Source organism: Electrophorus electricus, chromosome 3 (assembly GCF_041902795.1).
Source record: "Electrophorus electricus isolate QZ-2024a chromosome 3, ASM4190279v1, whole genome shotgun sequence".
Lineage (NCBI taxonomy): Eukaryota > Metazoa > Chordata > Actinopteri > Gymnotiformes > Gymnotidae > Electrophorus > Electrophorus electricus.
In genome coordinates, this window is record NC_137499.1 from 39,263,526 (window position 1) to 39,285,316 (window position 21,791).

The following is a 21,791-nucleotide window of genomic DNA, read 5'->3' on the forward strand; positions in this document are numbered from 1 at the left end:
GGCAGAATAGGGATCATTTCTGTTGGTGGGAGGAGGTGGAAACATGGCAGCTAGATTCCACAGTCTGTTGGGGTTCACAGAAATGACAATTTCCCTGAGATATTTATTCAATATTTATTTAATTATTGCTTCTGTGAAAAAGGAAAAAAAAAAAACTACTTTAATAGTATTTAACGAAATTCGAAGGTAGAAGCTAAAAAAAATTATACAAATATACAAAGTACAAAAAAAACAACAACCAAAAGTAAAATAAATACTGAAAAGTTCAGTCAGGAAGCCATGCAGCTGGTATGTGAGCTGGTGCAAATGAGGATGAAGGCATGCCTGTCCCTTCCTGGCCTGTGGTGACCTGTACTCTGTTCCAGCAGATCCTGGCTGAGGAATTTTGTTAAAATACATATACACACACACATATGCACACATTTAACATGCACACATTCTTCATGTTCCATGTGAAATAAAAAAAATTTGATTTAAAGTGTCATTTGTTATTTTTCCAAATTCTCTGTGGCAGCAATTATCACTGCCTTGGCATGTGAAATGCTACATGTTGTACATTGTTTGTACAAACTGCCATTCGGATTGACGATGGTCACTGTAATTTTTTTAAAAGTTCACTTTTAATATGGCAGTGAGTTATTAAATGCATCTTCTGTTCCTGGAATGATATGATGTCACTCTTAAAACCAGGGAACTACTGTGCGTGAGAACGTGCACTTTCATGCGGAAGGCTATGTGTTCTTTGTCCTACACTTAGAAATAAAGGAATGAGAAATAAGGAAAATAAGAAGGAAGTTTTCCCTTTTTGTTCTTCACATTGTCTTTGTAAGATAAGATAATCAGTCATCTCCCTTTCAACTTCAGAGCTGGCCATACATGTACAAAGCTTCAACCATCTGCTGAACTAGGCAACGCGTACTTTGTTTTTGGTTTAAGCGGAGCACCTGTTATGAGCTGCAATGTCGTTCCTCGCTGTCCTGAATATGCCATATTCCTCTGGACAGAAGCGTCTTCCCCCTGAGCCATGTTTGGTGTTCCTTATAACAGGAAGTCTGGCATGTTTGCACACAGGAAGGTCTTTGATATTCTGCATTCTACATTTCAAACTCATCAACTTATGTTAAATCCGAAATGATGATGACTGATGGTGGTGGTGGTCTCTGGCAGTCACACCAGACCAGCCTCCACACACATCCGGTAGAAGTGGCCTCGCTTTGTGATCAAGTTTCCTGGAGAGTCCATCTCTGTAATGTAACCTCGGTCCATTACTATAACTCTATAAGCAAAAATTCAACAGATTATTACTTCTTTTCAGATGTTTTCTGTGCATCTAATATTATTAGTGCATCAATATTTTTATCTCAATCCAAACTTTTTTTGTTCTTACTGGCCGGTCCTCCCTGATGGTGTGTTACTCTGCCTTACCTGGTGTAGTCCATGATGGTGTTGAGGCGATGAGCGATGGTCAGTACTGTACACTCCTCAAACTGAGTGCGGATGGTGGACTGGATCAGGTTGTCGGTCTCCAGGTCCACGGCGGCCGTGGCCTCATCCAGAACCAGAACCTTGGTCTTCCTGAGGAGAGCTCGAGCCAGGCAAACCAGCTGCCTCTGCCCCAAACTGACCCACACAAACGGACAGAGGAAAAGCGACTGGATCAGCATGGCGCCGGTGGGGCAAGAAGGCCAAAGACACAGATATGAGAGGAACGCGCGTCGCTGCATACCTGAGGTTCTCTCCTCCCTCGGAACACTCGTGCTGCAGTTTGTCCGGCAGACCCGACACGAAGCTCTTGAGGTGCGCGAGCTCCAGAGCCCTCCACACCTCCTCATCGGAGTAGCTGTCGAAGGGGTCCAGGCTCATGCGCAGAGACCCGGAGAACAGGACCGGGTCCTGCGGCACGAGGGCGGGGCAGAGGGGAAGCATGTTACATGTTGAGAAGGATGCTTTTCTCAAGACTAGTGACAAAGCTTCTGCTACAGGATCACTTATATGTCCTACATAATACATCGGTCGGAACATCTTCTCTGTTTGAAGGACGTTCTAGTTCAGAGGCTTCCGTTGGAGCACAGGATGGACGTGTAACTTAGCCTCTTTCTCTTCACACCTGCTGGATCCAGACTTCGAGCCTTTCTGGTACCACGTACCTGCGGGATGATGGTGACGCGAGACCGCAGATCCTGCAGGCCGACCTCCGCAATGTCAATTCCGTCGATGGAAATCTTTCCCTTTGCTGCCTCAAGGATGCGGAAAATTCCCAGCGCAAGCGAAGACTTTCCTGCCCCTGTTCTCCCCACTATCCCAACCTGCTCCGAAAACGGCATACATAAAAAGAGGAATAATGCTGTTTACTAGGACGTTGAAATTGAGATGTGCAAGACAAAGGCGAAAAATTAATAATGAGAATAAGATTTTAAAATACAAGTATTGTTGAACCTTTTTTTGTAGAAGCATGCTTTACATTTCCAGCATTTAGGTGACACTTAGCCAAAGCAACTTACTAAGCCAGCATACCACCTGACAGTTAAGGGTCTTGCTCAGGGGCCCAACAGTGGCAACCTTCTTGATTGCATGTTGGCTAGATTAACCACTGCACTAGCACTGCCCTATAACAGCTGCAAAAGTTATGTATTGTTTACCTTCTCCCTCTCTTGGACACTCAGCGTGATTTCCTTCAAGGCCCAGTCTAGACCTTTCCGATACTGAAGTCCGTATTCCTGGAATTCGATAGTGCCGGTTTGCGGCCAGGCCGAAGGGAGGGGCCTGTTCTCTGTTGTCCAGGCTGCCTGTGGACAACCCCAAGGGGGACAGGGTCAGTCCCAATGTGTCTGTGCATGGCTGTGTTTTACATAAAGGTATGGCTACGGTAGACAATGGCAGGAATTGGAGAGACACCTCTTTGGGTGTTTCTGAGTACTCCTTCACCCTCTCCACGGACACGATGTTGTTTTCCACATCGGTCCACGCGCGCACAATCCAGCTCAGGATTCCTGTCACCTGCGGAGTAGTTCGCTGTGTGATTAACGGCATCCAGACCACGATCCAGCCTCAGACAATGCACCCTTTGCAGGTACAAACTCCGGCATTCGCCTTCACGGACGAGATTTGCTTACTTGCAGAGAGTGCGACACAGCCAGACCCACGATGCCCGGACTTAGTGTTGCTCGGCCCGTCACGGAGAAGATGGCAGCTGCAAGGACCAGCACATTACCCAGGAACTCCAGGTTCACAGCCAGCCACCTGCAGGAGTGGTTCAGCGTGAAGTTGGGTGGTTGGTGGTGTGTTCACAGCTACCACAACACCCCAAACATCTCAGGTTATAGCCCTGGCAGATGGGAATCTCCACACCTGGTACAATATTCACCCCGTCGTTATTTCAAAACACGGAGTTCATGTTCGTGAAATGCCCTCTGGGTGTAAGGTGCAGAAATGATATAGACGTTCACGGAAAGGGCTGTGGTGTGACTTCTCTGACCTGGTGGCCACAAATCTGGGGAAGTAGGCGGTCTGGTTATGGTCCACCCGGCTGTTGGCCTGCAGGATGAACCTGGGCTGCACTCGGAATGCCCGGATCACGCTGGCTCCCTGCACCGTCTCGTTAAAGTGCGTGTAAATGGGCGACCGACTCACCGACTCCAGACGCCGGAGCTGGCAGGATGTCGCCACGTAGAAGCTCTAACGTTCACACATAGGGGGGAGGAAGGGGGTGTCACAGAGAGATGGAGGGACTGGATCATAGAAAATATTTATTTAGCACCTTTTGATATATTTAAAATGCAGCTCTTTCCGAGGATGTGACATCTTTATTACCCTGCACACATAAAATAAGCTTATGACATGCTTACTAAGCCCTTCTTACACAACCGATGGAATCGATTTATTTTGCAAAGTATGTTACACATACAGGAATTTGTCACTGTGATTGCTAATAGAAATGTCCAACATAAAGTCAATTGTTTTACTGAAAAGTGCTTGCTAAATAAAGATCGTCATTAAAATTGTCCCGAACGTCTGTGTGCTTACCTGGATGAAGGTGTAGAACAGAGTAAGGGGCAGTATGACGAATCCAGCGAGGGGACTCGCCATCAGCACGATGGTGGCCACCTCCAGCATCTTGAAGACGTATCCCAGCATCATCTTGAATCCCTCGGGGATCATGCAGTCGATGGCATCTACCTCTTTGGAGAAGCAGTTGAGCAGGTTCCCGCTGGGCGTCCTCTCAAAGAACTGCATGGGGGAGCGCAGCACATTGTTGAGGAGGTCCAGGTGGAGGTGCCTTGATGCCATGATGCCGCCCAGCGAGATGGCCACCGTTGTCCCGAAAATGGCACTCCCTGAAACGACAGGACCACGCCCTTATTATGGCGACCCGGGAGAGGTAGTACGGTCGCGGAGACTCAGGCCCGGGGCGGTGCCGACCTTGCGCGAAGCCCAACGCGCAGAACACGGCCAGCTTTGCATCGGCGTCCGTCTGAGTGCCGTTGACAACGGGGTCGTCGGCCCACAGCCTCAGCCAATAGTTGTAGCCGAGAGAGGCAGCCTGCTGGAAGGCGTAGAGGAAGATGATTGGGACGATGAGGGCGGGGCCTATGGTCCTGAAATACTCCACATACATATCCAGCTTCACCTGGGGAGGACGTTGCGTAAAATAAGGGAAGAGCAGTTTGCTTAGGGAGGGGCGTGTGATGCTCAGAACAGTGGCAAACAGAACTCTGTAATCATGGGTTTAAATTAGGTGGTGATTGGCAGATTAAAAACATTCACCCCACCCTCGTTAAATGAAACTTGCAATAAATCTCTGATCTTTCACAATACACCTACTGTTCTGAAACCTTGGTTTTTGTGCTTTGCTCCCTCCCTGTTGAAAGTGTATGTAATGGCACATCCAGATTGGTTTGTGCAGTTGTCACGGCTGTGACCCTCACCCTGCCGGTACGGGCCTCGTCGGCCTCGGTCAGTTTGCCCAGCTCCTCTGGGTCCTGGTTCTGCTCGGAGTCCGCTAGGGTCTCCACAGTCGGGATGCTGGCACCGACCATGTCTCCGCTGCATAAGACACATGCAGGGAAGTTCAGTCTGCGTCTAATGCGACACAACACATATTTTTGTTTCCTGCTTGATGTAAGGGTATACACATGTGGTTGTGAATACGTTAATGTAAGAAGACCCAGTGCTCACAGCTTGGTTCTATGGTGTAATGGTTAGCACCCTGGACTTTGACTCCAGTGATCTGAGTTCAACTCTCAGTGGAACCTATTGAGTGCTTCTTGTTCCATTCAGCTGGAAGGTAGTTTCTTGCTGCAAGTTCTTTTATATTGCTGAAGCCTTTATCGGTGGACCAGGTTTGATTAACTTTTTGCCAGAATTTCCTGAATGACTGTTACTGTGGAAAACTGCATATATGACTTTAGGTAAGGTTCTCAATCTCAGTCCTGGGGAACTCAGACTGGGGAACACTGACATACCACTCAACCCATAAGATAATTGTGTAATTATTGCATGCTTGATTAATTAGTTAATTGACAGCATGCATTTTTTTTCTAGAATTTCCAATATAAAGGTAGTGACCAATATCAAGGCTGCTTCATTTTTAAAATTTAAGGACCTAAAATGTCACATCTTTCAAAAATATTTATTTATTGATTTATTATGCATAAACCACATATAAGTTATCATGACCAAGTTTTACTCCTTACAAACAATAAATACAACAATCCACCCACAAAACCTACCCCTGTGCTCCCCAAGAGGGGTGGAGAAATGCAAAAATGAAAATGATCCAAGAGCAGCAAATAGACAGAAGTGTGTGTGTGTGTGTGTTTGTGTGTGTGTGTGTGTGTGTGTGTGTGTGTGAGTGCTATTAATATTTCATCATTTCTTGCTGAAAACTGTTAATAATGTGGAAGTAACCTGTTTAGAAATGTTGCCAAGTCAGCTGAAAAACAAATGTTTATTGTGAGGTACATTTTTGCTATAGCAAGTTGCTTCTCTGATTAGTGGACTAATCAGATTTTCACTATGTGGGGTACAATGAGAACCAGTGATGTAATCCATCTGATGAATGAGGTGTTTTGTGAAAGAACACCCCTGCGGACAGGAGTCCGGCGCTCCAGATCAGACAGACATCAGGTGATGAAAGCAAACTGCCTAAAGTATGTTTATTTTCACCTGATAAGCTGCTCTCGAGACAGATCAATCGAGAAGTCCGTCATGCTAAGCCGAGAGACTGACTTCCTGGTCCCTGAAAGGAAATGGCAGTGTTTTTATTTACACTGAGGTGAAGATCTTTTTTTCTGACCTTCTTTTTTTTGTAGTAATGACCTTGAGCGCTCACCTCGGAATGTGATGCTTTCTCTGCGTTCGTTGCCAGCGAATGTTTTAACGAAGTCGGCGAACGCTCCCTGTCGGCCCAGCAGCTCGGCGTACGAGCCCGTCTCCGTGATCTCTCCGTCCACCATGACCAGGATGAGGTCGACCTGCGGCAGGAAGCTCAGTGCGTGGGTCACCAGCACGCGAGTCTGCTGGCACCAAAACACACAGGCGGACGTAAACAAACCACGCAGCTGACCGCTCCCTTCAGGTCATATTTCACAGCAAAGAGCCTTTAATTAACATGTGCCTTCGATCGAAAGGCGAGTATCATGACAGTAATTGCGATTTACAGTAGCTAGAAAGGAAAAAAAACTGTGGCCTAAATGCCACACAGCCAGAAATGGCGTGTACCTTGTCTCTAAGGATTCCTTTAGGGCCAATGACTTTGTGGAAGATGTGCTGACCCACGTGTGGATCCACGGCGGACAGGGGGTCATCCAACAGGTAGACGTCAGCCGTCCGGTACACAGCCCGTGCTAAGCTCACTCTCTGTTTCTGCCCTCCTGACAGGTTTAGCCCCTGAGACGAACACCGTGTGTAGAGGAACGTCACTCTCGGTGTGACCTCAAGTGGAGAAAAGGTAGCATGTTCCAAGTAATGATGTAAGGGGGAACCTCACCTTCTCCCCGATCTCCGTGGCGTCTCCTCCGGGCAGAACGTCCAGGTCTGGCAGGAGGGCACATGCCTCCAGCACTCTGTGGTACCAGCTCTCTCTCCTCTCCTGTCCAAACACAATGTTCTCCCGCAGGGTGGTGTTCTGGATCCAAGCCTGCTGGGGCACGTACGCCACCGACCCCTGAAAAGGGGCAACGGCGCATTTACATTTACAGGGAAGGTCATGTGTCGAGAATCATTACATCGACGCTTTGTGACCTGTTGGCTGGGAGCTCTGGGGCAGATTGTGATGTGACCTGCCCATGGGGTTGGTGTGTGACGTTACCTTCACGGTGACGTGCCCGCTCCTCTTCTCTGTCTCACCCAGCATGGCAGAGAGCAAGGAGGACTTCCCACTGCCCACGTGACCCACCACCGCAACCACAGACCCGTGTGGCACTTCCACGTTGACTCTGCTCAACAGATGACATTAGCTAGTTGGGGCTACACAATATATTGTTTGGTAATTGTTATTGCGATCTTGGCCTTGACGATACCGATATTGTGGAAGGTTCTTATTGCGTGCTTTATGGATCCTGACCGATCACACATCCTGCATGGGTGTTCTTAGTGTTATTATAATGCCAGGCTAATATATTTTAATAACCTACCAGGCCTAAAGTAGCAATATGTAGGAGTTATCATCACAATACATTACTAGTTAGAATAATCGCTCAGTGTGTCAGTACTTCCACTGATGGCATTAACTTGGCTTTAAATTTTAGATAAATTTAAGCTTGAATTGAAAATTCAGTTCAACTGAATTTAACTCAAGGTCAGTTCATTTGCAAATGCGGTTAAACTAAAATAAGCCCAGTTATGTAACTCCAACCTGCTACATCCACATCTCACCTCTTTAGGCATGGAGGCCCGTCTCTGGACCAGCTGAAAGTGCCGTTCTTGATTACAACGCTGGTGCCGTCTAATGGGAAGGCAAAAGTATGCTGGAAACATCTGTACACATCATTATTATAACAATACAACACACTTACAATACACCACCTGGAACACTTATTTTTTTATTTCTACGGAACACTAACATCGCAATGATCTCCGACGTGGCCTTCATGCACATCCTGGCATGCTTCTCCGTATCAACATAACACACGTCAACAACGTCTGTTAGTCAGGAAACCTTTCTCCCATCAGAGGTTGTGTGGGCTGATTATGGCCTGTGGGTTCTCTTTGCTCATGCTGTCATGGGCATCGACACTAATGATGGAGTCAGACACAGACGTGGGCACTCTCCCTCCGAAAACATCCTTTTTGCCGGGCACAGCTCCGCCGAGCTATCCCGATTCTAAGTATGGAGCATGATGTGTCCTGCGCCCAGCACGTGAAGTCATGTTTTGCTTTAATTGGGAAAAAAGGAGGTGTTTGTGCTGCAGGACCTCTGTCGCCTGGTGGATGAGACATGGTCACAGCACACTCACCAGGGCTGTAGGGCTCCCTCACCACGCAGTCTGGCCTCAGCTCGTCCTGCTGGAGGAACTTCCCGAGACGCCTGAGAGACACGATGGCCTGGGGAGGACGTGACGGTGATTGCAAGGCTCCAAAAAATGAAAAGTATGGCAATATGGAGAGGTGAAAATAAAACGTGTGTGTAATTGTGAGTGTTGTCTTCAACTGCTGTGGTGTAAGTGTGAGTGTGTTGTCTTCATGCCTGCATGGTGGAGCTCATGGCGAATGGAAGCTGACTCAGCGGCGTCTTCAGGATGTTGATGAGCGCCATGGAGACGAACACCTTTTGAGCATCCAGGACGTTCTTCTCGTCGGTCAGCACGTACACACCGAACATGGCGAACGCGATCTGAAGACACATAGAACCTCCACCCGGTTACGAGGTCACAAATCCAGTGTCATTACTTGGAATGCTGCTAGGTTAGTTAACTCAGTTGATTAACTGCTTGGTTAATTAGCCTTTAAGCTTATTGCTGTTTACCAGGAAAGTCGAGGAGTTGAAGGACGCGATGGATATGGAATAAAGGATCTGAGACTTCTTCAGGGCTTTGAGCTCCTCTTCCCTGTAGGCCAGAACCTTCTCCTGGAATGCTTTCTCCCAGGCATAGAACTTCAGGATCTTTATCCCATTCAGGATCTCGTTCATCAGCTTTATCCGTCCATCCATGTACTTCATCTGGACCTCCTGAGAGTGGTTAAACGCACACAAACATGGCATGGTTCGGATTTAATCAGGGAATTTTATTATGTTGTTGGTCATGTGGTTTTTCAAATGTGCTGAAGTGGAAACATGAAAAAAGTCAAACAAGAGCAAAACCAAAATCAAAACAGCAATCACAGAGGTGTGAGTTCAATAAAAAAAGGTCCGCTTTTAACACTTTTTAAAGGTGTTTTTTTTTTTTGTTAAATCTTGTGACCATCAAACCCGGTCCACATGGCTGTCGACACTAAGTAGAGAAACCAAGAGGTGAATTTTGTTTACAGGACCAAGGACAAGTGTGCCCTGGCAAGCAACCATGAATGTGTTTCTCAGGACAAACCAAACAGCTGCTTTGTCAGCAGCAGGAAACGCTCTGCGGCCTTCTGTGTGCACGGAATGGTGGGGATCAGGGCCTGGGTGCCATGCTGGTTGCCTGTGCCCTTCCACCCCGTGCCTGTTTGATGGAAAGCAGCTGTGGAACTGGTGGGATGCCACACGTGGTCATGGGCACGGTTGGGGGCATGGCGTTTGCTGGGCTGGGGGACCCGGTGGGGCTGCGTGGCTTACCTGGAGCTTGCTCCGCATCTTGGCAATGAGGCCGTTCAGGGGGAAGATGAGAATCACCGTGGCGATGCCGGCCAATGCCGACGGGCCTAAGCGCTGCCGGCAGGTATGGAAAAGACAAAACGTAAACACACCATGTGACACATGCAGAGGTAGCTCAGTGGTTAAGGTACTTGACTTGTAATCAGAAGGTTGCTGGTTCAAGCCACACCACTGCCAAGTTGCCACTGTTGGGCCCTTGAGCAAGGCCCTTAACCCTCAATTGCTCAAGTTGTACTCATTCATAATTGTAAGTTGCTTTGGATAAAAGCGTCAGCTAAATACTGTAAATGTATTAATTACATACATCAGAGAATGACTTAAACCACAGTGATGACCTAAGGAGTGGCTGACCTCCAGTGTGTGAAGTTGTGCCATAGATCTTACTGATATCTGTTACCTGCCACAGGAAGAAAAGGCACAGGCCGATCTCAATGGGCGCCAGCCAGACGGCGTTGAAATACACCACAAAGTCCATGAGCTTCTGAGTGTCCGCAGACACCAGGTTCACGATCTCCCCTACTGTGCATGCCCTGCGGGCGGCGCTGTTGATAATCAGAGTCTGACAGAAATTGGGGAGAGGGGAGATAACTGCTGAAATGTGCACCGCAAAGCAAACAATTCTCACATTATTCTCGCCATTGCAGAGAGGGGGTGCTACCTTTCTGTAGATGAGACCCATGATGGCAGTTTTGACCCTCATACCCACAGTAAAGCAGGTGTACATGTACTGGTGATTAAACAGGGACTGCAGACAGGAGAGCAGGAACAGGGTAACTGCAAAGAGGTGGCCCTTCCACAAGGGGGCGTCCTCGTCTCTCACGAAGCCCAGCAGCAGACTGGGGACGGAAAGAAAAGTAGTCACAACTGGCTGAAAACAACATTAATCTGTGAAACAACAAGATCAGGAGTTTCATACTTCCTCTACTGTGTATCATTTAATCTCAGCGTCCAGTAACATGTGGACACGTGGATATGAAGACGTTTCTGACGCAGCAGCTAAGCTCTAAGGGACGTGTTTGATTAGTAACCGAACCCTGCCATTATCCTCTCAGCGGCCTTGCTGGCCACCTCCCGAGAGGGGGAGTTGTGTGGGGGACCCTGCCGAGGTTCAGGGTCGGCGAGCTCGCCACCGTGGGTAGTGCCAGCTGGCCGTCTGGCTCACCTCTGCGTTTCGTGAGGTCGACCGTGCCGGCGTTACCCGTGGGCACGTGTGGGCAGTTGGCACACTGCACCGGAAAAATCCTGCTATTAGTGTCTCACCGAGAGGCCAGAGAAGGCATCGGTCCTGGGAGCGAATGCTCCTGTGCTCTTCCTCAGTAAACTCTGCTTAGGTTCTGTTCTCTACTCAGGTGTGTTGGGAGTTGAAATTGAATGAATGCATGCAATGGCTAACAAACGTTGGGATTTTGCTAAAAAGGCTGTGAGAAGCTCTTTGAGGTCTGATATGAGCAGTGAAAAATGCTCTTATATCTCACAGGCGCGTGATCAATCGATTATCAAATTGACATGCTATTACGCCCAGACCGATTTATAACGAAACACTTTCCCTGTATTCTTTTGATCCTTCACTCCTGAAGATTTTTTTGCTTCTCTTTTAATAATGGCAGTCGTCAGATGTCAGGACAGCCGTGACATACACGTTCTTCGTGTGCGCTGTCCGTGATTCCCGAGCTGAATCCCTGCCCCCTCTCACCTCAGCACCTGCGGGATGGAGAACATGAAGGCGTCCTGGACGATCAGGCACAGGGTTCCCGTCAGGAAGCATGGCCCGAAGGTCTTGGCCAGCGTCCGGAGCAGGAGGAGGCCGGATCCCTGCTCCTGACGCAGTTTCAGCAGCAGCTGGGTCTGCTCGGTGATCCTGTAGCTGAGAGCTCGGGGGGGGCTCTCACATTTGTCCTGCCTGGGCACACACCGTGCCAGGTGTTTAACTGGCAGCATTCGGAATAACTTTCCTTCTTTACGTGGCTCAAATATCCCAGAGGATATCCCAGCAGATGGCTTCTGACGCTCAGGAGCACTCCAGTGTTAAAAGGTTTTAGGGTGTTTTTTTGCCAAGTGCCTGATTATACATTTGCAGACAATACGAAAAAGAGGTCCCGTGGATGTCTGTTGAGGTTTAATGCTGGAGTAAAAATGTCATATTCAAACAATTATTCAAGTTTTAATACTTATCACTACAGTCCATGCTTGTGGCTGTGTATGTGTGTCTGTATGTATATGTGTCCTGAAAATAAAGCTAATCTTAATGGGATCTCTGCTGAACTGGTTGATGTTTTCACACTGGAGTCTCTGGGGACCATATACAAAAGAGCTGACAGTGAAGTCAGTGTAGGAGTCTTACTGCTGAGGGTTGACACCACGTGTGGTCCACTCCCTCACCAGATCACGAATGATCTTCTCCGAGGTGTCCTCTTCCCGCAGAGACCAGAGATCTTCAGCCTTCAATGGTGAGCGGAATCCCTGTGTGACCAGGCTGAAAGGTATCCACACACACACGCGTTTTTGAATAACACACCGTTGATGTTCCCGTTTACTGATATTGTCCTGACAGAATAGAACGTCCACTCACCCACTAAACCACCAGAATAATATCTTAGACAGGAAGGAGGCGTCTTCCACGGGACATGGGTTCTGTCAGAGAGATACACGTTCCTACTGGCTCTTTATTGTTATGCAATAGTAATTCTGTCATACTCGGAACAAGAAACCGAACACACAGTACCTTCACGCAGGCTGGTCTCAGAGTGGCGGGACGCTGATCAGCGAAACAGCTCAGCACGAGCTGAGCCAGCTGTAGTGAGAAGCAGGTGAAGAAGGCCAGAAATCGCGGGGCGTCTCCAGAGAAACCCTGCAGCACAGCGAGGGGACGTCAGGAAACGCCAGCGTACAAGCCCAGGCTCCTTTCAGCGGAACGTCAAGCCCGTACACAGCACAGTAACCGTGTGAGCATCACACCTGCAAACGACGGGCCGCTCTTTGTTTCCAATCCGCGTTCGTATGTGGACAGTTTTAATCTAAACAGGATTAGGTTTAATCTGAGTCGGTCTCTGTTAGTCTGCATGTGCAAGACTGAGTTAAAGTGGCAACGGGAAGAAAAAAACATTTCTAATAAAAATAAACTTTGAATTCCACAAAGAAAATTCCTCATCATTCCTATATTTAAAATAAACAGTAAACTATAAAGGAAGTTTAAGGCTGTGCAAAAAGAATCCAGTAAATAAGAAAGGAGCAGGTTGTTTACGTCTGCGGGGCCGGTGTGCGAGAGGCCCCAGGTTCCTGCAGGGTCAGGGTGGGCGGAGCAGAAGCCTGCCAGTGCACGGCCCTCCAACGGGTGGGCGAATGGCGGCAGACGGCACCGGGAGTGTTCCCATGACGACGAGCGCCCTTCCCCTCGCTCAGGCCGTCGGCGTGCTCACCACAACCCCCGTGCCAGGATTAATGACTCAATAAGTCTTTTCTGAACGCCCCTTAATCACGGCGCGACCCAAACCGCGCCGGGTGGATCCTTGTTTTCATAAACGGCTTCTGCCAGGCACAGTAATGACAGGTCTCAGTCGCAGAAGCTATAAGTAGGATAGGGCCCTGGGCCATAGAAAACAAAACAGAACGGCAAGGGCAAATATGAACTGCCGGAAGAATTCTGGGAACGACCCGCGCGCGTGCGTTGTTTTCTGGAGCTTGTGCTCCCAGCTGGTCCTCTCCTGTCCTGCGTGTAGTTGGAGGGCAGGTTAAAGCACACCAGGACACGTCCACCTGGCTGCCATGGCCCGTGGCTTCCTTGCCAGGATCTCTGAGGAGCTGCTTTGTGATCGTTTCTCTCATGAGAAACGGCTGCGCGAATAAAACTGACGTGAAGCCAGCGAGGTGCCGGACTTGCGCTCGTCCGATCTGGCCATCTGGTGTCGGGCCTGACCCGGAGACAGAACCCGGCAACGCAACGGCGTCGAAGCTTGGCTGTAAAAGAGCTTTGCTGTGGGTCTGCGGGTTGCCGAGCCAAACTGTGTCAAACGGCTGAGTTTTGAAAGAATGTAGGTCAGTTGCTGTGCGCGCCTGCCTTTAAGGTTGTGTAAACACAAACTCCGTTTACACAGGCGGCCTTGTGCGGCTCTGGGCGTCGCAGCGGTAAACAGCGCATCTAAAAACTCCCCTGAATGCTACAGATATAACACTACAAGAACTCGCCACTGGGTGCATAACTCATTTAGTCCTAGTACAGAGCAGAGTGAGAAAACAAAAGGTCATTGAGTTGTTAGTCTAGGACTTGCTGGGCACAGGCAAGCAGTTTGATCGGAGCCCAGTAAACAACGCTGAACTCAGACCTGCAGCTGCCCTTTTTCTGATACCTGATTGCACTTCTGTGGCTGATCTCAGACCTGTGCCTGCCCTGCCCTGGCTTGCGTGTGTACGAGTTGACTAGCTGGCGTGGGGTACAAATGTACAGTGCACCTGTGTTTATACTGCACGTGTGTTCTTATTTGCCACGGTTGGTTATGGATTTTGTCCTGCTGTCGTCTGTGCTGTAATCCAGATTGAGCATGTCTAGACATAATCCCACAGTGTTTATCGGCTATGGGAGAGCGCAATTCTGAAACCAGACCCTATAAACTTTTTGCACACCCACATTATTTTAGCGTGATGGTTGAGTCTATGCAGAGATGTGATGATTAGGGAGCGAGAGACCCACAGAGCTCCAGACAGGCAGGGGGGAAGGAGACACGTGTAAAGGCACCCACAGACCCGCAGATGCATGGAAATGTGGAAGCATGGGGTTCTGGTGTCTGTCTGTAGAAGGAGCAACCGAACTGGCTACTGCTCCCGGACTTCCTATGTTTAGGCACCAAGCTAACCTCAGACACGGTTCTAAATAAATGCAGTGCTGAGCTGGAGATCGAGCGCCAATCGGGTCGAGTTCCTCACAAGCATGTCGATCAAAGACGCACAGGGTTGCCGAAACTGAATGCCAGGGGCCGAGGCATAGATGAGAAACACATTTAAAGTACAAAGAATAGTGAAATAAGTGCAGCTCCAGAGTTTTATATCAAAATTTCAGAGTTTATATCCCACTAGAGGTTTGTGTTCTTATGGCATTTTTGAGACACCATATAAATAAATAAATGATAAATGAAACTTTAACGCCTCTTCCCACCACCATGTGTAAAATAGCATGTACTTCCAGTGTGTTTGGGGTGTGTTCTGGTGAAGGTGCAGTGAGGAGCATAACCAACCTGCTCAGCGATGGCCTGGACGTGGCCTCTGAGAGGGACGAGGGAGCACACAAACGCCAGTGCCCAGAAGAGGAAGAGGAAGGCCGAAGATCGGCAGCCCTTCATCCTCTCCACATGGACTATGCACACAGCCAGCACCTGAGGGCAGAGGAGCGGGTCACTGCTGTAGCCACGGACTTTTGGGCGGTGCGGTGGGAGAAATGAAACTGGGAGATGTTCATTACCGCTGTGGGCTTACGGACAATCTGTGCTTTATGTGCTTATGTGGGTAAGCCCTAAACATTATGGCCAGTGTTTGCAAGGGGTTCTGGTTCTGAGTGTTGATGTCCTGGCTGGTGCCCCTCCAACTGGGCCGACTGGGCTCCGGCTCTATAGACAGAAGAGCTGTAAGTTGCGAATGTTTAGACTGCGTCAGGCCATGGATGGAGATATCTGGTCTGGCTGGTTGTGAAGAATGGTGCTATTAATTCTGGTGACCATGGTGACCACTGGTAAGAGAGGTTTGTTTGTCTTGATCTCACTGTGAGGGGCGGGGTGTCTGTGCTGTCTCCAGACAGCCAGATCGGCTCACTCAGACCTCAGTGTGAGGACCACAGCACATTTAAACAGAAGACTCTCCTGGTCAGCTTTCTCTCATGCTATCCTACTGAATACAAGGGTGTGTAGAACATAACTTTAGGAGAACTTTTAAAATAGTTTTTGGCTTGGAATCTTTAAAGCTTCATGAGAAAAATAAAGACAGTTATTTGTAATAGAATTTCTGGTAGTTATTTGAGGATTTATGTAGCTTTTGTGGATAAAATGCAGTTATAAGGGTGGGCCTATGTGTGGAGAGAGAAACAGGTGAGTATAGTGAGGGAGTGATACAGAATGCTAATGTGCGTTACCATGGTGAGAGTGCGGATACTGGGACCAAGGAGGAAGATCATGTGATGCTCAATGTCTCTGCTCCTTTTCACGAGCAGGTAGAGTAACTCCACCAAGCCACACGAGGCCAGACACAAACCCAGAGCCTGGAGAGTGACAGAGAAAAGGGACTCACATATACGTCCTGGTGACGCGCTCCCAAAACAGTCCCCTCTGACACGTGGACATTTGCAACTAAGCCTGCATTCGTTCTGCTCAGAGCCAGGTCAGCAAGGTTAGAAATGACCACTGTATTCCACACATGCAGAATTCGTCCCCTTTCCCACGTGCGGTACGCCAGCATCTGTTTTTCCGGGCGCGGAGCGGTGGGTGCATACGGTCCCTGCAGAGGAAGCAGTCTTGTCATTTCCCTTCTGACTCACCGTCTTGGCACCACAGAGTGCGGAGACGGATATTCGGCCGTGGTCCCGGAACCGGCGGTAGACGAGGTAGAAAGGGGCGCCAAGCCAGAGGTAGAGGCAGGGGAGCCAAACCAGCACCGTGTGCTGGAAACACTGGGTCAGGTCCGGGTGAGGGGTGTACCATGTCAGGTTCCAGTCCTGAAACACACAGAACTGTAAGCCCAGCGGTTGACTGCATTGACGTGCCAGTGGCGATGACCACTGGAAATTCTTTTTAGTGTGATATAGCCTGTGCCTCGGAAATTGGCCCATAATGTGTAATCATGTAACCAGTCTCTACATTTTGTAAAAAATAAAGATAAAAAAGGTCTGTATTATTTTCTGCCTGTTTGAGTAAAGCACTCATTCTTTGATCATGTTCTCATCGCTGAACCTTTAAATGTTAGCTGGAGGCCTTCTGTGGTTGAGGGCTTCGTAGCAGTAAAATGCAAGGAGCTGTCACTCAGGTGAACAGTTTAGCTCCTGTAAGGAGGCTCCGGCATTCCCTCCGAGCTCCTGTCCCATGCCTCCTCCTTAAACGCCTGCACCATCAGGGCTTTCATGTTAATGACTGCAATCACGTGGCCAGAGGGAGGATCTGTCACTGGTATTCAGCGAATTACATAGCGTGTGTAATGTTGCATAGCAGCTTTCAGCCTGACGAGTCTGACGCGTCTGGTGTTGCCCACTGAACACCCCCAACCCCTAAACCCTCTAACCACCGCCCTCCGGATCTTAGCGAGTCCTTCTCCCCCGGACGTTCCTGTTGTGCTTTCTCACCTTCGGGCACCCGATGTGAATTTGTGCGCGTTAGTGAGGTCTGGAATGTGTAGTGTTTTCCTTGGCACTGGTCCAGCGGTTGAAGACTGTGATCATTAGTTGACTACCGCAGGTTGACACACTAAACACTAAACACTGCATGACTGCGTAAACCCTGTTAAGTGAAATGGGAATGGGAATTGTTGGGAATTATTTGCGGTGGTGTGATTACAGTAGCACTGGATACTGCGCCTGTTCTTCCGCGGTGCACCCATGGCGTGTTTTTACTCAGCATCCCACAAAGCCTTCTAGGTGCCAGCTGTGCATTCATGCCTACACAGCGCTTGAAGGCGGAGGACAATTTGAAGTCCCGCTGGGCTAAACCGCGGGTGGCTGGAGTATCTCTGTCACAGGAACAAACCTCAGGAGCCATTTCTCCTTTTACTTGAGTCATGGTGACGTTCAAAAAAAGATAAATATGCAAATTGATAATAAAAAGTCTGATTTGCACAAATGCACCTACACAGAAACAAACAAATCATGTACATGCACACACAGACTCAAAGTTCAAAGTTCAAAAGGCTTTAATGTCATTTCAGCTATATACAAGTACACAGCAAAAATGGAACAATGTTCCTCCAGGACCATGGTGCAACACAAAACAAGTGCAACAGACAGCGCACTACACGAGTGCAACTCACACATGATTCAGCTGTTCCAGGCATTGCGAGTGATGTTGAAAGTTAAATAAATAGTGGAGGGAATTGGGATTGTTTGCTACAACCTCAGCTCAGGTGAAATTTGCTGATCCAGCTACCAGAGCAGTTGGGTAACCGCAAAATTGTGTCACACGTTCCCCTGTCAGTGTGTAACCCAGAGCTTTGTTTTCTCTGTGATGTTGAAGAAGCAAAAGAGACTCAGGTGAAACCATCTATTTGACCTTCCATACCTGCCAAAGCACCTCAAGTCCAAACTTGTCCAAAAGACTTTTTGCTTTGTGAAGCTGTACGGCGTTTCTGAGAACCTGTTTGTTTGTGCTTGCGGCCTTGGCAGGATTCTGAGGAATATTGTACGCAGGCTTGAAGGGGATTTTTGTGACATGGCAGCGTGAGAGAGGAGAACAGCTGGCAGGTCTTCAGTGACTCTGTGGCATCACACTGTTATCCACACACAGAGGCTGGCACAGGGGGATGGGCTCAACAATGCCATAAGCTCCCCAAATTCCGACATAAATTCGCTCTTGTAGGTCTGCTCACACAGTGCTGTGCTCTGAGGTGAGTGAAGGCAACCACTGTGAGCCTTTCAGTTCAAATATACACTCAAATCTCCACTCAAAATACTCCCGTTAGCTCGTTCCGTTGTGTCTTGTGTTACTTTGTCATTTCGGTAACACACGAGCTGATTCTTTTCTTTCCCTGCTTTTACTCCTTCCTGTGTATGCTGAGGATGTGCAGTATACCCTTGCCAAAGCTGTCCACTTACACTTACAAGACGGCTTGTTTTTTGGGGTGTGACACTGCTGAGCCTGAGAGAGTCAGCTGTGGGGGTCCTTGGGCGGCGAGAGTCAGCCGTGGGTGTCCTTGGGCGGCGAGAGCCCGCTGTGGGGGTCCATGGGTAGAGAGAGCCAGCTGTGGGGGTTCCTGGGTGGAGAGAGCCAGCTGTGGGGGTCCCTGAGAGGAGAGAGCCAGCTGTGGGGGTCCCTGAGTGGAGATAGCCCACTGTGGGGGTCCCTGGGCAGAGAGAGCCAGTTGTGGGGGCCCTGGGTAGCTCCGGGTATGCGAGCACACCTTCAGCTCAGCTCCAGCTGAGCTTCAGATCAACAAGTTTCTGTGCAGGACTTGTTCCAGTCCCACTCTGAACACAAATTACTGTCCAGATCACAGTGAATTTCTTCTTTCTTCTGTCTTTTAAAATAATTTGCTATACAAATAAACCTCACAGATCTACTTCACTTCTTATTCCTCAGCAAACCAGGGATGAGCGTCTGGTTTCAGTTCTAACCGTGTTGTTTTGGATGTAACCATGTTTATTTATTTGTTTTGGATGTAACAGAGTTTAGCAGTTGTTTCAGATGCAGCTGTGTTTAGTTGTTGTTTTAGATGTAACCCTGTTTATTTGCTGTTTTGGATATAACTGTATTTAGTTTGCTGAGGACCTGCAGCAATAAAGTCTGGAATTTAAAGCATGTATCATTTAAATACTGACACGCTACCTCTTGACAAACTGAATAAATCCACGGGCAAGTAACAGTGAGCATCATTTTTCTGGATTATCATCGGGATTAAGGGCTTTCATTGTGTTCAGGCTAGCAGGGGGATCCATCACATCAGCATGAGTGCGGATTGCACTGAGGGGTTTGCTTCTAATTTTGTACTCAGGAATTAGGATTATTTAAGGATTTGGATTAATTAAGAATGAAAAATAATACAGTTCTTGTAATTTATTTTAGTTAAAGAGAATGTTACATCAATCCGTGGAGCACAACCTTCACCCCTCTTGACTTTTTCATGTGTCCCATTTTGCTGACCTACAGAAAACTTGGTGTCATCTACCCTTCTCAGAAAAAAATAACCCAAGCAAGAGGGTTTGATCTATGACATCATGCACTGTGCTGCCCAGGGTGTACAACCTCCACTTTTTACCCATATTGTGAAATATTCTGTGGTGCCAGACACTAAATGCTACCTCTTCATGACTTTGTGGATAATACTGTCTAAGTAGAAAACTCACTGTTAGCCTTCCATTTTTGCCATTTAGCTGACACTTTCATCCTAATCAACTTTTGACTATGACTGAGTACAACTTTGAGGATTTGCGGGTTAAGGGCCTTGCTCAGGGGCCCAACAGTAGCAAACTGGCAGCTGAGTGGCATGAACTGACAACCTTCTGATTACCACTCAAGTACTTTAACCATTGAGCTACCGCTGCCCCTAGGTTAGCCTGCTCTCTTAATCTGACCTAATGATTTTGGGTGATAAATATCCCAGTGATGAGAGTGTGGGCTAGAACGCATGTTCACAGTGTGGTCATTGTGATCCCAGCCAGCCCATATTCTTGTGCAGCTCCTGTGCACCTGAAAGGCTGTACTGTACTGATTAGCATGACCCGTTATGTTGGGTGCTGTAACACAAACAATGTAAACGAGCTGGGGTTTTTCAAGGTTTCGGCCAGATGGGGTTGGACCCTGTCATCTACACTACGGTGCATTTTTGTTTATCTTCTGGACCTCCCATCAACATGCATCTGACCGCACAGTCGACCTGTGACAAAATGTTGGCAAAGACAGTAGGCCAGGAGGCATCTGGTTTAACTCTCACAGTCACAAACCTGTAAACGTATAATCAGTGTGGTCCTAACCCCTGTGAACCTGGAAGGTTGACTGTATTCTATGTGGTCCTAACCCCTGTGAACCTGGAAGGCTGACTATATTCTATGTGGTCCTAACCCCTGTGAACCTGGAAGGCTGACTATATTCTATGTGGTCCTAACCCCTGTGAACCTGGAAGGCTGACTGTATTCTATGTGGTCCTAACCCCCCAAACCTGGAGGGCTGACTGTATTCTATGTGGTCCTAACTCCTGTGAACCTGGAGGGCTGACTGTATTCTATGTAGTCCTAACCCCCCAAACTTGGAGAGTTAATTGGTGTGGTTACAAGCGATATGGAGGGTTTTCCTGAGTCTGTGGAAGCATCTCCAGCATCTCCTACCACTACTGTAAGTTATCAAAAAGATCTAAATCTCAGGAGCAACAGGATTAAAAGGTTTCATGCTGTGAATCTTGGGCAGTGAATCACTGGAGAAGGGATGCATGACTCACTACAACAGGCTGCTAAAAGTTAACAACAATGTTCAATTCCACAAATCAGACACTTATTTTTACTCGTACACATCACAGATTTCAGGACAACGTCACCTAAACAAGTTAATGGTTATTTACGCCACATTTAACTGCTGGAATCCAGTGAGGCATGATTTTTTACAGAAGTGTTGTACAAAAAATAGAGATTCCGATATCTCTTCATCTGCCTCCTCTTCCTCACTGGCTCAGTTGTCACTCACCCACAGAGGGTCCAGTCCGCTGAGGGAGCAGAGGTCATCCATCCAGACTTGTTACCCTCCAGTCCTGTCTACTCCTCTGTCCGTGGTAAAGCTCTGCTCCTGAAGTATGCTTTCTGCTCCTCTGGGCCTGCGTCAGTGTCTCTGTGATGTGGTGCTGAGAGTTCTCACGCTGAGCTTGGTTTGAGTCCAGGTTGGCTGGACTGTCCTGTTTTAGAGTGCTAGCCTGCCCTTCTAAAGGTGGGTGGAAGATACGGTTCTATTGGCCTCTCTCTCTTACTTTCTCTCTCTCTCTCTCTCTCTCTCTCTCTCTCTCTCTCTCTCTCTCACTCCTCCCTCCCTTGCTCTCTCTCTCTCTCTCTCTCTCTCTCTCTCTCACTCCTCCCTCCCTTGCTCTCTCTCTCTCTCTCTCTCTCACTCCTCCCTCCCTTGCTCTCTCTCTCTCTCTCTCTCTCTCTCTCTCTCTCTCTCGCTTATTCCTGTCTTACTCCTCTCTCTCTCTCCGTCTCTTCTTTTTCTCTCCTACATTTGCCAGGGGCTGTTGCACCACACACACCATTCCTCTAGGAGAACAAAGCAGCCGTAACCACTCCCATACTCCTCCTCACACTCCCCCCCCCCACTCTTCTACACCCTCGTCCTGGTAGTCACAT

General features: G+C 48.3%; 1 protein-coding gene and 1 non-coding gene across 6 annotated transcripts; one reads left to right on the top strand and one right to left on the bottom strand.

The window, feature by feature from the left end:
- Window positions 1-72: 72 nt before the first annotated feature.
- LOC113580891 (multidrug resistance-associated protein 1) lies at window positions 73-21,415 on the bottom strand. Of its 5 annotated transcripts, none has more exons than XM_081711558.1 (31): window positions 21,142-21,415; window positions 16,305-16,481; window positions 15,903-16,028; window positions 15,016-15,153; window positions 12,513-12,638; window positions 12,360-12,421; window positions 12,132-12,263; window positions 11,484-11,690; window positions 10,449-10,626; window positions 10,188-10,349; window positions 9,752-9,844; window positions 8,966-9,169; window positions 8,687-8,833; window positions 8,457-8,544; window positions 7,876-7,945; window positions 7,310-7,436; window positions 6,989-7,165; window positions 6,721-6,888; window positions 6,332-6,518; window positions 6,166-6,238; window positions 4,926-5,043; window positions 4,420-4,543; window positions 4,024-4,334; window positions 3,476-3,675; window positions 3,114-3,240; window positions 2,896-2,997; window positions 2,640-2,786; window positions 2,148-2,306; window positions 1,727-1,893; window positions 1,426-1,620; window positions 73-1,276 (listed from the first exon to the last, which is right to left on the bottom strand). In XM_081711558.1, exons 1-31 carry the CDS (start codon window positions 21,181-21,183, stop codon window positions 1,168-1,170), a joined length of 4,443 nt encoding a protein of 1,480 aa, XP_081567684.1. In that variant the 5' UTR covers window positions 21,184-21,415; the 3' UTR covers window positions 73-1,167. The 5 variants fall into 5 exon arrangements, with proteins under 5 accessions (XP_081567684.1, XP_081567683.1, XP_026871527.2 ...); XM_081711557.1 differs by having other exon boundaries at window positions 4,420-4,627; XM_027015726.3 differs by having other exon boundaries at window positions 4,420-4,627; window positions 6,332-6,515; window positions 21,142-21,414.
- On the top strand, window positions 5,181-5,252 carry trnaq-uug (transfer RNA glutamine (anticodon UUG)). The gene has a single exon. It is a non-coding gene; the product is annotated as a tRNA-Gln (tRNA).
- Window positions 21,416-21,791: the final 376 nt, after the last annotated feature.

Bases quoted from the DNA above. Each gene is read 5' to 3' on its own strand.
- LOC113580891 (XM_081711557.1), bottom strand. From the start codon at position 21,183: ATGGATGACCTCTGCTCCCTCAGCGGACTGGACCCTCTGTGG. The intron at 11,691-12,131 runs GTAAGACTCCTA...GTGTGTGCCCAG, and splicing joins CGTGGTGTCAACCCTCAGCA to GCAGGACAAATGTGAGAGCC. The intron at 4,628-4,925 runs GTGAGGGTCACA...CGTCCTCCCCAG, and splicing joins ACGAGGCCCGTACCGGCAGG to GTGAAGCTGGATATGTATGT.